Source organism: Oncorhynchus masou, unplaced genomic scaffold, assembly GCF_036934945.1.
Source record: "Oncorhynchus masou masou isolate Uvic2021 unplaced genomic scaffold, UVic_Omas_1.1 unplaced_scaffold_2048, whole genome shotgun sequence".
NCBI lineage: Eukaryota > Metazoa > Chordata > Actinopteri > Salmoniformes > Salmonidae > Oncorhynchus > Oncorhynchus masou.
In genome coordinates, this window is record NW_027008536.1 from 60,766 (window position 1) to 76,273 (window position 15,508).

Sequence of the window (15,508 nt, forward strand, 5' to 3'; positions counted from 1 at the left end):
ACCTCATTCTCAATGATCAGTCAATACATACAGTATTCATTTCACCTACAGTACATTGTATCAATATCAAGTTGACCCTCCTCATTACAACTACTTATTAATTATTATAGACAAGTGAGTTATTGGGGCGGCAGGGTAGCCTAGTGGTTATGAGCGTTGGACTAGTAACCGGAAGGTTGCAAGTTCAAACCCCTGAGCTGACAAGGTACAAATCTGTCGTTCTGCCACTGAACAGGCAGTTAACCCACTGTTCACAGGCCGTCATTGAAAATAAGAATGTGTTCTTAACTGACTTGCCTGATTAAATAAAGTTATAAGGCATTATAAAGGTAATTAAAATAATTATAGATATGGACTTCATAGAAACTGTTACCCTTTATATATTCTAACCACTCTATTTAATTTATTCCATATTAAGGGTCCTAACCTAGGAACTAAAATATTGTCTCCTTCTCAACTTTGCCTCTCTCTCTCCCTCCCGTCCTCTAACCCCTCCCTCTCTCACTCCCTCCTTCCCTCCCTCTAACCCCACCCCTCTGGCAGAACCAGGAAGTCCCTCCCCTTCCCACAAACTCTCTTCTGAGGAAACTAAACTGATCTGAGTCTCTCTGTCGTCTGTCTGTGTGAGAGTGAACAACCGTCCAAATGGCTCAACAGGGAGTTCTGCTGGACCAGGACCAGTTCTGTTGTTCTGTCTGTCTGGATCTACTGAAGGAGCCGGTCACTATTCCCTGTGGACACAGTTACTGTAGGAGCTGTATTGAGGGCTGCTGGGATCAGGATGTTCTGAAAGGGGTCTATAGCTGTCCTCAGTGCAGAGAGACCTTCACTCCAAGGCCTAATCTGAGGAAAAATAACATGTTGGCTGAGCTGGTGGAGAAACTGAGGAAGACAGGACTCCAGGCTGCTCCCCCTCCTGCTCTGTGCTATGCTGGACCTGGAGATGTGGCGTGTGATGTCTGCACTGGGACCAGAAAGCAGAAAGCCCTCATGTCCTGTCTGGCATGTCTGGCCTCTTACTGTGAGACTCACCTCCAACCTCACTATGAATCTCCTGCTTTGAAGAAGCACAAGCTGGTCAAAGCCACCGCACAACTACAGGAGAAGATCTGCTCTCATCATGACAAACTGCTGGAGGTTTACTGTCGTACCGATCTGCAGTGTATCTGTTATCTGTGTACAATGGATGAACATAAAGGCCATGATACAGTGTCAGCTGCAGCAGAGAGGACTGAGAAACAGGTAAGACCAGAACAACTTGTTGGTGACTGTCTGATAAACAAAGAATTAAAGATACAGTAGAAACTAAATATGTTTGAATATGAGATCATTATATTATATACAATATGAAATGGATCCACAAATATGAACACAAACCTTGAGTATATAGATATGTTAACCCAGATTCTCCAAATGTATCACCATTTTCTAAAGTCAATCACTATTATCATTCTGAATGGCCTTTTATGAGTCCAAAGTTCAGTCTCAACCCCTTGATACATGTAGGCCTACCATAAAAACTACAATCATTCACATAGCAACATAATATCATATTGTAAAGGGACTTCCTCAGGATTGTAGACCTTCCTCTCTATGGGTCCTATGTCACATTACTATACTATTGATCTACTGGACTAATAAAGCTTGATAGCTCATTGAAGAGTGATTCTCCACAGAGGCAGCTGGGGATGAGTCAGCAGAAGGTCCAGCAGAGATTCCAGGAGAGAGAGAAGGAGCTGAAGAAGCTCCAAAAAGCTGTGAAGTCTTTCAAGGTGAGTATTGTTGACCAGAGGAGACACACCATTTCACTTCTCTCCTCCAGTCAGAGAGAGAGAGAGGGGGGCCACTATCCAATCCCACTGACCCAACTGTTGGGAACAGGCTGTCTGGACCCCTTTCAGAGAATAGACTGGTTCATGTAACCAACTGGGCTGCCTCATCACATAACCATGAGTAACCATGACTGACTCATGCCCCCTATACATTAAAATGGAACTGTCTCTCTCTCAATTCAATTTAAAGGTCTTTATTGGCATGGAAATATATGTTTATATTGCCAAAGCAAGTGAAATAGACAATAAACAAAAGTGAAATAAACAATCAGAAATGAACAGTAAACATTACACTTGGAAGTGATTTGGGGGATGGGGAGGGTCTATTAGAAGTTAGTAGGACTCTTTTATTTTCTCAGAAGTACTGAGTTCGGTAGGAGGATTTAGAGGTGTAAACCGTGATTGAACACACTCCAGAACAGTAGGTGGCGCCATGCACCTTTAACGTTGGTTTGAGGATCTCCATTATATCATAGAAGAAGTTGGTCTGTGAGGGTTTTAATGTTGGTTTGTGGACCACACCTCTTAAAGGATAGGGTGCAGCATTTCTACTTTTTGATAAAAAGCATGTGGGTTTTGTTGTTCAACTTCCTGCTACTCATGCCAGGACTATAGTATATGCATATGATTAGTATGTGTGGATAGAAAACACTCTAAAGTTTCTAAAACTGGTTCAATCATGTCTGTGACTATAACAGAACTTATGTAGCAGGCAAAAGCCCAAGGAAAAACTGTTCAGAAAAACAAAAATCCCTCTGGCAGTTCCCTGAATTGTCTTTGTCAAGGGAAATTAGATAGCGCCCAGTTTACAGTTCCTACAACTTCCACAGGATGTCACCAGTCTTTGGGTTGAAGTTAATCATTGGTGAAACGAAGAAGAGGCAGAGGTGACACTGTGGATTATGTTATGGAAGAGAGAAAACCGTGCATGTATTGTTGACTTGCTGTTATTGAATACAGATCGCCCCGTCAACAATTTGATCGATTATTAACGTTTAAAAATACCTAAAGTTGGATTACAAAAGTAGTTTGAAGTATTTTGGCATAGTTTTAAGCAACTTTTGAAATGTTTTGTCATGACGTTGCGTTTTGGAAAGCTGTTTTTTTTCTGGATCAAAACGGGCTTTATAAATGGACATTTTGGGTAAACATGGACGGAATTAATCGAAAAAAAGGACCAATTGTGATGTTTATGGGACATATTGGAGTGCCAACAAAGAAGCTCGTCAAAGGTAATGCATGTTTTATATTTTATTTCAGCGTTTTGTGTAGCGCCGGCGACGCTAATTCATTTGTTTACATCTCGTTCAGGTGGTTCAGGGGGTGCATGCTATCAGATAATAGCTTCTCATGCTTTCGCCGAAAAGCATTTTTAAAATCTGACATGTTGGCTGGATTCATAACGAGTGTAGCTTTAATTGAGTACCCTGCATGTGTGATTTAATGAAAGTTTGAGTTTTATCGCGTATTATTTGAATTTGGCGCTATGCATTTCCCCAGGCTATTGGCCACACGAGACGCCTCCATATCCCCAAAATAAGATTTGAGGACCTCCATTATATCATAGAAGAAGAAGTTGGTCTGTGAGGGTTTTGTTGTTCCTGAGGAGGGCTACTATTATTTTTATTTTCAAGTATTTTCAGAATGTATTAAAGCCAAAGCTAAAGCTTCCCTAAACAATTCAATATATCAGTCAATATATTTTCTCTGTGATTTATTTTCTCTCCGTCAACCGTTCCATCGCATCTTAACCGTCTTACCGGGCGGGCACTAGGACCCGGGGGGAGGCTGCTGCTGCAGAGGCTGCTGCACCGCTCGTGACTGTCAGTCCTCCTTGTAGCTCATTGGTTAAGCTGTGGCTCGAGACTGTTAACAGTTAACGGACAGGAAACGGCTCTGACAGGACACATTCATGTCGAGGCAGTGATGTGAATGTGTGGTAAGTTAGAATAGAGAGAGAGAGTTTTCACTACTATAGACTTTGGTCATAATCAAAGCTTTGTTAACCAATAGGTTTTTATGTGAGGCTGCCTGTAAGTTACAGTGTAACAGACGTTACTAACGGTAACGGTGTCTTTTAAATTCGACATAAGTTATGTGGCGATGATATCTAGTTAACGTTGTATTTAATGTAGTGTAATGACCTGACTCGATCATAAAGGAACAATTGTCCAGACAGAGGATTGAGTTACGAATTGACGGTTTATTAGCAACTTTACACAGGCTACTGTTTGGCCTGAGCTCACGCCAAATAAATGAAAGATACCCCACAAGCCAATCGGGACCTTCTCTTGTGAAGCCCAGACGTCAGAGAGAGAACAAAGGCTGAAGCTTAACTTCCAATGCCCCGCCCCCTCCACGCCACTCCGCCAACCACCAGGATGCCCGGCATCAGAACATCCCAGGCATTCCTGTGATTGGCAGATAGCAGGTTGATTGGCATGTCGGACCCCGCGAACACTGGGAACTGGTAAGTACAACACAACCAGCTACTAGCCGAACACATAACACACAGCTGTCTGTGCGGGTCGCTACAGTAGTTTTACTATCTGTGCCAGGCTATAAATGACACAGATAATATCTAGTTAACGTTGTATTTAATGTAGTTTTACTATCTGTGCCAGGCTATAAATGACACAGATAATATCTAGTTAACGTTGTATTTAATGATCACAGTTTTACTTTCCATGTGCCAGGCTATAAAAACACATTTGATAATTTGTAGCACAAATTTGTAAAATTCTTTGTTTATCTTTGTCAAACAGGCTATAAATGACACAGATAATATCTAAAGTTTAACGTGATATGTATTTAATTGTTCTGCTGTCCATGTAGATTTTTTTTTGGTAAAAAACATTACATTTGATTATTTTGTCCAGCAAAAAGATCCTTTGTTTATCTTTGTCAAACAGGCTGGACCTGTCCTCCCAAAGATATGCTTCTGTCCAGGAAGTTCTGAATGATGAAATGAGATATATATGATATACCAAGAGGTGTTCTGTACCTGTCTGTCCAGGAGGGAGGAGAGTAGAGCAGGACCAAGAGGTGTTCTGTACCTGTCTGTCCAGGAGGGAGGAGAGTAGAGCAGGACCAAGAGGTGTTCTGTACCTGTCTGTCCAGGAGGGAGGAGAGTAGAGCAGGACCAAGAGGTGTCCTGTACCTGTCTGTCCAGGAGGGAGAACAAGGCCTGGTGGACCTGGAGAGCAGAGTTCTGACTGAACCTGTCTCTCTCTGTCTCTCTGTCTCTCTGTCTCTCTCTCTCTCTCTCTCTGTCTGTCTCTCTCTCTCTCTCTCTCTCTCTCTCTCTCTCTGTCCCTCTCTCTCTCTCCAGCGCTCTGCACAGTCAGCAGTGGAGGACAGTGATCAGATCTTTACTGAGCTGATCCGCTCCATTGAGAGAAGGAGCTCTGAGGTGAAGGAGCTGATCAGAGCCCAAGAGAAGGCTCAAGTGAGTCAAGCTGAAGGACTCCTGTCCAGGAGGGAGCAACTGAAGCAGGAGATCGCTGAGCTGAGGAAGAGAAGCACTGAGCTGGAGCAGCTCTCACACACAGAGGATCACATCCATTTCCTCCAGGTAACTAAACTGTCTTGTTACATGTGATATGAAATTAACTTCATGGGAAATGTCTCTCTGTCCGTCCTCTCTCTCTCTGTCTGTCCCTCTCTCTCTCTCTGTCTGTCCGTCTCTCTCTCTGTCCGTCCCTCTCTCTCTCTGTCCGTCCCTCTCTCTGTCTGTCCGTCCTCTCTCTCTCTGTCCGTCCCTCTCTCTGTCTGTCCGTCCCTCTCTCTGTCTGTCCGTCCTCTCTGTCCGTCTCTCTCTCTGTCCGTCCATCCTCTCTCTCTGTCTGTCCGTCCCTCCTCTCTCTGTCTGTCTGTCCGTCCCTCTCTGTCTCTCTGTCCGTCCCTCTCTCTGTCTCTCTGTCCGTCCCTCTCTCTCTCTGTCTGTCCTGTCTGTCCTCCCTCTCTCTCCTCTCTCTCTCTCTGTCTGTCCGTCCCTCTCTCTCTCTCTGTCTGTCCCTCTCTGTTCTCTCTCTGTCTGTCCCTCTCTCTCTCTGTCCTCCCCCTCTCTCTGTCTGTCCGTCCTCTCTCTCTCTCTCTGTCCGTCCCTCTCTCTCTCTCTCTCTGTCCGTCCCTCTCTCTCTCTCTGTCCGTCCCTCTCTCTCTCTCTGTCCGTCCCCCTCTCTCTCTCTCTGTCCTGTCCGTCCCTCTCTCTGTCTCTCTGTCCGTCCCCCTCTCTCTCTCTCTGTCCGTCCCCCTCTCTCTCTCTCCTGTCTCTGTCTGTCCTCTCTCTCTGTCCGTCCCTCTCTGTCTCTCTCTGTCTGTCCGTCCCTCTCTCTCTCTGTCCGTCCCTCTCTCTCTCTCTGTCCTGTCCCCTCTCTCTCTCTCTGTCCGTCCTCTCTCTCTCTGTCCGTCCCCTCTCTCTCTCTCTGTCTCTCTGTCCTCCCTCTCTCTCTCTGTCTGTCTGTCTCCTCTCTCTCTCTGTCCGTCCCTCTCTCTGGGTCTGTCCGTCCTCTCTCTCTCTCTGTCCTCCCCTCTCTCTCTGTCTGTCCGCCCCTCTCTCGTCTCTCTGTCTGTCTCTCTGTCTGCTCTGTCTGTCTCTCTCGTCTCTCTGTGTCCCTCTCTCTCTCTGTCCTCTCTCTCTCTCTGTCCGTCCCTCTCTCTCTCTCTGTCCGTCCCTCTCTCTCTCTCTCTGTCTGTCCGTCCCTCTCTCTCTCTCTCTGTCCGTCCCTCTCTCTGTCTGTCTGTCCGTCCCTCTCTCTCTGTCTCTGTCTGTCTGCCTGTCCGTCCCTCTCTCTCTGTCTGTCCGTCCCTCTGTCTGTCTGTCCGTCCCTCTCTGTCTGTCTGTCTGTCCGTCCCTCTCTCTCTCTCTGTCTGTCTGTCCGTCCCTCTCTCTCTGTCTCTCTCTGTCTGCCTGTCCGTCCCTCTCTCTCTCTCTGTCCGTCCCCCTCTCTCTCTCTCTCTCTGTCCGCCCCTCTCTCTCTCTCTCTCTCTGTCCGTCCCTCTCTCTCTCTCTCTCTCTGTCCGTCCCTCTCTCTCTCTCTCTCTCTGTCCGTCCCTCTCTCTCTCTCTCTCTCTGTCCGTCCCTCTCTCTCTCTGTCTGTCTGTCCGTCCCTCTCTCTCTGTCTCTGTCTGTCTGCCTGTCCGTCCCTTTCTCTCTGTCTGTCCGTCCCTCTCTCTCTCTCTGTCTGTCTGTCCGTCCCTCTCTCTCTGTCTCTCTCTGTCTGCCTGTCCGTCCCTCTCTCTCTCTCTGTCCGTCCCCTCTCTCTCTCTCTCTGTCCGTCCCCCTCTCTCTCTCTCTCTGTCCGTCCCCCTCTCTCTCTCTCTCTGTCCGTCCCCCTCTCTCTCTCTCTCTGTCCGTCCCCCTCTCTCTCTCTCTCTCTGTCCGTCCCCCTCTCTCTCTCTCTGTCTCTCTGTCTGTCCCTCTCTCTCTGTCCGTCTCTCTCTGTCTGTCTGTCCTGTCCTCCCTCTCTCTCTCTGTCCGTCCCCCTCTCTCTCTCTCTGTCTGTCCGTCTCTCTCTCTCTCTCTGTGGGTCTGTCCGTCCCTCTCTCTCTCTCTGTCTCTCTCTCTCTGTCTCTGTCCGTCCCTCTCTCTCTCTCTCTCTCTGTCCCTCTCTCTCTCTCTCTGTCTGTCCGTCCCTCTCTCTCTGTCTCTCTCTCTGTCCCTCTCTCTGTCTGTCTGTCCGTCCCCTCTCTGTCTCTCTCTCTCTGTCTCTGTCTGTCGTCCGTCTCTCTCTGTCTGTCCGTCCCTCTGTCTGTCTGTCCGTCCCTCTCTGTCTGTCTGTCTGTCCGTCCCTCTCTCTCTCTCTGTCTGTCTGTCCGTCCCTCTCTCTCTGTCTCTCTCTGTCTGCCTGTCCGTCCCTCTCTCTCTCTCTCTGTCCGTCCCCCTCTCTCTCTCTCTCTCTGTCCGCCCCTCTCTCTCTCTGTCCGTCCCTCTCTCTCTCTGTCCTCCCTCTCTCTCTGTCCTGTCCGTCCCTCTCTCTCTCTCTCTGTCCGTCCCCCCTCTCTCTCTCTCTGTCCGTCCCCCTCTCTCTCTCTCTCTGTCGTCCCCCTCTGTCTGTCGTCTCTCTCTCTGTCCGTCCTCTGTCCGTCCTCTCTCTCTCTCTGTCCGTGTCCCTCTCTCTCTCTCTGTCTGTCTGTCCCCCTCTCTCTCTGTCTCTCTCTGTCGTGTCCCTCTGTCTGTCCGTCCCTCTCTGTCTCTCTGTCCCTCTCTCTCTCTCTCTCTGTCCTGTGTCTCCTCCTCTCTCTGTCCGTGTCCCTCTCTCTCTCTGTCCGTGTCCCTCTCTCTCTCTCTGTCTGTCCGTGTCCCTCTCTCTCTCTCTCTGTCCGTGTCCCTCTCTCTCTCTCTCTGTCCGTGTCCCCCTCTCTGTCTCTCTCTGTCCGTGTCCCTCTCTCTCTCTGTCCGTCCCTGTCCTCTCTCTCTCTCTGTCCGTGTCCCTCTCTCTCCCTCTCTCTGTGTCCCTGTCTCTCTCTCTCTCTCCGTCCCTCTCTCTCTGTCTCTCCCTCTCTCTGTCCTCTCTCTGTCCGTCCCTCTCTGTCTCTCTCTCTGTCCTGTCCCGTCCTCTCTGTCTCTGTCCCTCTCTCTCTCTCTGTCCTCTCTCTGTCTCTCTGTCCCTCTCTCTCTCTCTCTGTCTGTCTCTCTCTCTCTCTGTCCGTCCCTCTCTCTCTCTCTCTGTCTCTGTCTGTCCTCTCTCTCTCTCTGTCCCTCTCTCTCTCTCTCTGTCCCTCTCTCTCTCTGTCTGTGTCCCTCTGTCTGTCTGTCTCTCTCTGTCTGTCTGTCCTCTCTCTCTCTCTCTGTCCGTGTCCCTCTCTGTCTCGTCTCTCTCTGTCCGTCCTCTCTCTCTCTCTCTGTCCGTGTCTCTCTCTCCTCTCTCTCTGTCCGTGTCCCTCTCTCTCTGTCCGTCCCGTCTCTCTCTGTCTGTCCGTGTCCCCTCTCTCTCTCTGTCTGTCCGTGTCCCTCTCTCTCTCTCTGTCCATGTGTCCCTCTCTCTCTCTCTGTCTGTCCGTGTCCGTCCTCTCTCTCTCTCTGTCCGTGTCCCTCTCTCTCTCTGTCTGTCTGTCTCTGTCCGTGTCCCTCTCTCTCTGTCTCTCTCTCTGTCCGTGTCTCTCTCTCTGTCTCTCTCTCTGTCTGTCTGTGTCCCTCTCCTCTCTCTCTGTCTCTCTGTCCGTGTCCCTCTCTCTCTGTCTCCTCTGTCTGTCCGTGTCCCTCTCTCTCTCTCTGTCTCTCTGTCCGTGTCCCTCTCTCTCTCTCTCTCTGTCCTGTCCTGTGTCCCCCTCTGTCTCTCTCTCTCTGTCTGTCCGTCCTCTCTCTCTCTCTCTGTCCGTGTCTCCTCTCTCTCTCTGTCCGTCCGTCTCCCTCTCCTGTCCGTCCCCTCTCTCTCTCTCTCTGTCCTGTGTCCCTCTCTGTCTCTCTCTCTCTGTCCGTGTCCTCTCTCTGTCTGTCCGTCCCCTCTCTCTCTCTGTCTGTCCGTCCCTCTCCTCTCTCTCTCTGTCCGTGTCTCTCTCTCTCTCTCTGTCCGTGTCCCCTCTCTCTCTCTGTCTGTCCCTCTCTCTGTCTGTCCTGTCCCTCTGTCTCTCTCTGTCCGTGTCCCCTCTCTCTGTCTCTGTCCGTGTCCCTCTGTCTGTCTCTCTCTGTCTGTCCGTCCCTCTTCTCTCTCTCTGTCCGTCCCCTCTCTCTGTCTCTCTGTCCGTGTCCCCTCTCTCTCTCTCTGTCCGTGTCTCTCTCTCTCTGTCCGTGTCCCGTCTCTCTCTCTCTCTCTCTCTGTCTGTCCGTCCCCTCTCTCTCTCTCTGTCCGTGTCCCTCTCTCTCTCTCTGTCCGTGTCCCTCTCTCTCTCTGTCTCTGTCTGTCCCTCCCCTCTCTCTCTCTGTCCGTGTCCCTCTCTCTCTCTCTCTCTGTGTCCGTGTCCCTCTCTCTCTCTCTCTGTCCGTGTCCCCTCTCTCTCTCTGTCCGTGTCCTCTCTCTCTCTCTCTCTGTCCGTGTCCCTCTCTCTCTCTCTCTCTGTCCGTGTCCTCTCTCTCTCTCTGTCCGTGTCCCCTCTCCTCTCTCTCTCTGTCCGTGTCCCCTCTCTCTCTCTCTGTCCGTGTCTCTCTGTCCTCTCTCTGTCCGTGTCCCCTCTCTCTCTCTGTCCGTCCCTCTCTCTCTCTCTGTCCGTGTCCTCTCTCTCTCTGTGTCCCTCTCTCTGTCCCGTCTCTCTGTCCGTGTCCCTCTCTCTCTCTGTCCGTGTCCCTCTCTCTCTCCGTGTCTCTCTCTCTCTCTGTCCGTGTCCCTCCCTCTCTGTCCGTCTGTCTGTGTCCCTCTCTCTCTCTGTCCGTGTCCCTCTCTCTCTCTCTCTGTCCCTCCCCTCTCTCTCTGTCCGTGTCCCTCTCTCTCTCTGTCCGTGTCCCCTCTCTCTCTCTCTCTGTCCTGTCTCTCTCTCTGTCCGTGTCCTCTCTCTCTGTCCGTCCCTCTCTCTCTGTCCGTGTCCTCTCTCTCTCTGTCCGTGTCCCCCTCTCTCTCTGTCCGTGTCCCTCTCTCTCTCTCTCTGTCCTGTCCGTGTCCTCTCTCTCTGTCCTGTCCGTCCCCTCTCTGTCCGTCTCTCTCTCTGTCCGTGTCCCCCTCTCTCTCTCTGTGTGTCCCTCTCTCTGTCCGTGTCTCTCTCTCTCTGTCCGTCCTGTGTCCCCCTCTCTCTCTGTCCGTGTCCCTCTCTCTCTCTGTCCTCTGTCCGTGTCCCTCTCTCTCTCTGTCCGTGTCCCTCTCTCTCTCTGTCCGTGTCCCCCTCTCTCTCTCTGTCCGTGTCCCCCTCTCTCTCTCTGTCCGTGTCCCCCTCTCTCTCTCTGTCCGTGTCCCTCCCTCTCTCTCTCTCTGTCCGTGTCCCTCTCTCTCTCTCTCTGTCCGTGTCCCTCTCTCTCTCTCTGTCTGTCCGTGTCCTGTCTGTCTCTCTCTCTCTCTGTCCGTGTCCCTCTCTCTCTCTCTCTGTCCGTGTCCCCTCTCTGTCCGTCTGTCCCTCTCTCTCTGTCCGTGTCCCTCTCTCTCTGTCCTGTCCGTCCCTCTCTCTCTGTCCGTGTCCTCTCTCTCTCCTGTCCCCCCTCTCTCTCTGTCTGTCCGTGTCCCCTCTCTCTCTCTCTCTCTGTCCGTGTCCCTCTCTCTCTCTCTGTCCTCTGTCCGTCCCTCTCTGTCCTCTCTCTGTCCGTGTCCTCTCTCTGTCCTCTCTCTCTCTCTCTCTGTCCGTGTCTCTCTCTCTGTCCGTCCCCTCTCTCTCTGTCCGTCCCTCTCTCTCTCTCTCTCTGTCCGTCCCCCTCTCTCTGTCCTGTCCCCTCTCTCTCTCTCTGTCCGTGTCCCTCTCTCTCTGTCTCTGTGTCCCTCTCTCTCTGTCCTGTCCGTCTCTCTCTCTCTCTGTCTGTCCGTCCCTCTCTCTGTCTGTCCCGTCCCTCTCTCTGTCCGTGTCCCTCTCTCTCTCTGTCTCTCTGTCCGTCCCTCTCTCTCTCTGTCCGTGTCTCCGTCTCTCTCTCTCTCTGTCCGTGTCCCTCTCTCTCTCTCTCTGTCCGTGTCCCTCTCTCTCTCTCTCTCTGTCCTGTCCCTCTCTCCTCTCTCTCTCTGTCCGTGTCCCTCTCTCTCTCTCTGTCTGTCCGTCCTCTCTCTCTCTCTCTGTCCTCTGTCCTCTCTCTCTCTGTCCGTCTCTCTCTCTCTCTGTCCGTCTCCTCTCCTGTCCTCTGTCTGTCCTCTCTCTCTGTCCGTGTCCCTCTCTCTCTCTCTCTGTCCGTCTCTCTCTCTCTCTCTCTCTGTCCGTCCCTCTCTCTGTCCGTCTCTCTCTGTCTCTCTCTCTGTCCGTCCTCTCTCTCTCTCTGTCCGTCTCTCTCCTCTCCTCTCTCTGTCCGTCCTCTCTCTCTGTCCGTCTCTCTCTCTGTCCGTCCCTCTCTCTCTCTCTCTGTCCCCCTCTCTCTCTCTCTCTCTCTCTCCTGTCCCTCTCTGTCCGTCCCTCTCTCTCTCTCTCTCTGTCCGTCCCCTCTCCTCTCTCTCTGTCCGTCCCCTCTCTCTCTCTCTCTGTCCGTCCCCTCTTCTCTCTGTCCTGTCCGTCTCTCTCTCCCTCTGTCGTCTCTCTCTCTCTCTCTCTCTGTCCGTCTCCCTCTCTCTCTCTCTCTCTGTCCGTCCTCTCTCTCTCTCTGTCCGTCCCCCCTCTTATCAGTCTCTCTCTCTCTCTCTCTCCAGAGTTATCAGTCTCTCTCTCTCTCTCTCTCCAGAGTTATCAGTCTCTCTCTCTCTCTCTCTCCAGAGGTCCCAGTCTCTCTCTCTCTCTCTCTCCAGAGGTATCAGTCTCTCTCTCTCTCTCTCCAGAGGTATCAGTCTCTCTCTCTCTCTCTCCAGAGGTATCAGTCCCCTCTCTCTCTCTCTCTCTCTCTCCAGAGGTATCAGTCTCTCTCTCTCTCTCTCCAGAGGTATCAGTCTCTCTCTCTCTCTCCAGAGGTATCAGTCTCTCTCTCTCTCTCTCTCCAGAGGTATCAGTCTCTCTCTCTCTCTCTCTCCAGAGGTATCTCTCTCTCTCTCTCTCTCTCTCCAGAGGTATCTGTCTCTCTCTCTCTCTCTAGAGGTATCTCTCTCTCTCTCTCTCTCTCTCTCTCCAGAGGTATCAGTCTCTCTCTCTCTCTCTCTCTCTCCAGAGGTATCAGTCTCTCTCTCTCTCTCCAGAGGTATCAGTCTCTCTCTCTCTCTCTCTCTCCAGAGGTATCAGTCCTCTCTCTCTCTCTCTCCCGAGGTATCTTTCTCTCTCTCTCTCTCTCTCTCTCTCCAGAGGTATCAGTCTCTCTCTCTCTCTCTCTCTCCAGAGGTATCAGTCTCTCTCTCTCTCTCTCTCTCCAGAGGTATCAGTCTCTCTCTCTCTCTCTCTCCAGAGGTATCAGTCTCTCTCTCTCTCTCTCTCTCCAGAGGTATCAGTCTCTCTCTCTCCAGAGGTATCAGTCTCTCTCTCTCTCTCTCTCCAGAGGTATCAGTCTCTCTCTCTCTCTCTCTCTCTCTCTCTCCAGAGGTATCAGTCTCTCTCTCTCTCTCTCTCCAGAGGTATCAGTCTCTCTCTCTCCAGAGGTATCAGTCTCTCTCTCTCTCTCTCTCTCTCTCTCTCTCTCCAGAGGTATCAGTCTCTCTCTCTCTCTCTCTCCAGAGGTATCAGTCTCTCTCTCTCTCTCTCTCCAGAGGTATCAGTCTCTCTCCAGTATCAGTGTATCTTCAGACTTACCCAGCATCGTTGTCCGTCCTCTTCAGTACTTTGGAGATGTGAGTCAGACTGTGTCTGAACTGAGAGAGAAACTAGAAGACTTCCTTAAAGGAGAATGGACCAAGATCTCCACTACAGGTGTGTTGAAAACAATAAGAACATCAACTTTAGACCATTGAAAGTTCCCTACTAGTCATATACATGTGGAATATGGTCTGATGATAACATTCCCTCTCTCTGTCAATGTGTTTGTGTGTCTGTAGTGAATATAGTGGATGTTGTACTGCCTCCAGAGCCCAAGACCAGAGAACAGTTGTTACAATGTGAGTCTCTTTATTGTGAAGTAACTAACAGTCTCTTTTTACTGACACTCCTAACAATCCCTCTAGAAATAAATAGCAATAGTAGATCTAATCAAAGACTGGGTCTCTATCTGACTCCTCATATTTCTCTGATTTGATCTCTGCTGTGCTCTAATCAAAGACAGGGGAGATACAGTATCTGACTTAACTTATTGTTCTGACTCCCCTCATTGGTCTCTGCTCTTCTCCCAGATTCCTGTCAGCTCACACTGGACCCAAACACAGCAAACACACTCCTCTCTCTGTCTGAAGGGAACAGAAAGGTGACCTGTACAGGCCAAGTCCAACCATATCCTGTCCATCCAGACAGATTCACCAACTACAGGCAGGTTCTGTGTAGAGAGGGTCTGTCTGGACGCTGTTACTGGGAGGTGGAGAGGACTGGTGGTGTTGCTACAGCAGTCTCATATAAAGACATCAGCAGAACAGAGAGAGATGGTAGATTTGGATACAATAACAAGTCCTGGAGTTTAAAGTGCTCTAGTGATGGTTATTGTTTCAGACACAATAATGTTGAGACTAAAGTATCAGGCCCTCAGTCCTCCAGAGTAGGAGTGTACCTGGATCACAAGGCAGGTACTCTGTCCTTCTACAGTGTCTCTGACACAATGACCCTCCTCCACAGAGTCCAGACCACATTCACTCAGCCCCTCTATCCTGGGTTTGGTCTCTATGATTATAATGGTTCTGCTGAGCTGGTTAAACTGTAAACTGATTTGTTATTAATTAAAATTCAATGCAATGTTTTAATCTTGTACATTTCCATGAATCATGATGTCTGGTGTTGATGTATATTGGTTGTCATTCAGAACCATTGATATGTTTTCTCAGTTGGTTCTCTGTCTCTATGTAATTCTCCTCAGTATCATTGATCAGCTTGTTGGCTCGGTCCTAATTGATGAGTTCTCTGTCACCTGGAGCTGCATGGAAAATGGTCCAGGAACTAAAGGACAATTCAGGACTAGTCAGCCCACTACAAGCTGGTATCACTTCCTTTCTACTAAACTATATGGTCTGGTTTCCCAGACACAGATGAATCCTAGTCCTGGACTAAACAGTATGTTCAATGTAGATGTCCAGGAAACCGGCCCTAAATGTGTCATCTTTCATCCTCCCATACTGCTCAGTCCAGCAACATTAAACCTGTCCAGCAGGTGGTGCTGTTGACCAAACAATAAAACCAGCAGATATCTTGACTTGCCACTCAGTATATCAGTAATGTTCAGAATAGTACTTTAATATCATTGGAGATTGATGGTCTTTTTAATCCACTATCCAGAGTCAGGAACAGATGAAGTTAGGTCTGCTACTGTTCAGTGATTAAATATGATTTATGGTGATGGGAAATAATAAAAAACACTCAACTTCATCTAGTAATAGTTTTCCTTTGTTATTTATTCCAAGGTGTGTCTTTAACTTGTAAATGTATTGTGTGGAGGTGAGCTAGTGGTGTGGCTGATAGAATAGAATGAAGAGGGAGGAGGGGAGGAAGAGGGGAGGAGTGAAGGGCTGTTCAAGAAACCAGATGAGGAAGATGTTCAGGGGAATTACTGTCTCTGTTCCAAATGGTTCCCTATTCCCTACGTAGTGCACTACGGTGCTTCTGACCAGGTCTAAAGTAGTGTTCTACGTAGGGAATAGGGTGTAGATTTATTACAATATCATGCTTTAGTGTTTGGCACAAAAATATATTGGATCTCCACCCCCCCACTTCCTGTCTGTCATCCCCCATTTCTGTTAAGACTTCCTCTCATTGAACTGGGCCTCATTCTAAATGGTCACTTTGTATTGATAGTCCATACTGGTCTTTACTATGGTTCTACATACAGTACCTGTATTGATAGTCCATACTGGTCTTTACTATGGTTCTACATACAGTATCTGTTTTGATAGTCCATACTGGTCTTTACTATGGTTCTACATACAGTATCTGTATTGATAGTCCATACTGGTATTTACTATGGTTCTACATACAGTACCTGTATTGATAGTCCATACTGGTCTTTACTATGGTTCTACATACAGTACCTGTATTGATAGTCCATACTGGTCTTTACTATGGTTCTACATACAGTATCTGTATTGATAGTCCATACTGGTCTTTACTATGGTTCTACATACAGTACCTGT

General features: G+C 49.4%; 1 protein-coding gene across 2 annotated transcripts; it reads left to right on the forward strand.

The window, feature by feature from the left end:
- Positions 1 to 560: 560 nt before the first annotated feature.
- On the forward strand, positions 561 to 14,285 carry LOC135532824 (tripartite motif-containing protein 16-like). 2 transcript variants are annotated; one of them, XM_064960257.1, is made up of 6 exons: positions 561 to 1,242; positions 1,677 to 1,772; positions 5,164 to 5,406; positions 12,731 to 13,154; positions 13,280 to 13,339; positions 13,571 to 14,285. In XM_064960257.1, exons 1-6 carry the CDS (start codon positions 646 to 648, stop codon positions 14,086 to 14,088), a joined length of 1,938 nt encoding a protein of 645 aa, XP_064816329.1. In that variant the 5' UTR covers positions 561 to 645; the 3' UTR covers positions 14,089 to 14,285. The 2 variants fall into 2 exon arrangements, with proteins under 2 accessions (XP_064816329.1, XP_064816330.1); XM_064960258.1 differs by having other exon boundaries at positions 562 to 1,242; positions 12,995 to 13,154.
- The last annotated feature ends 1,223 nt before the right edge of the window (positions 14,286 to 15,508 follow it).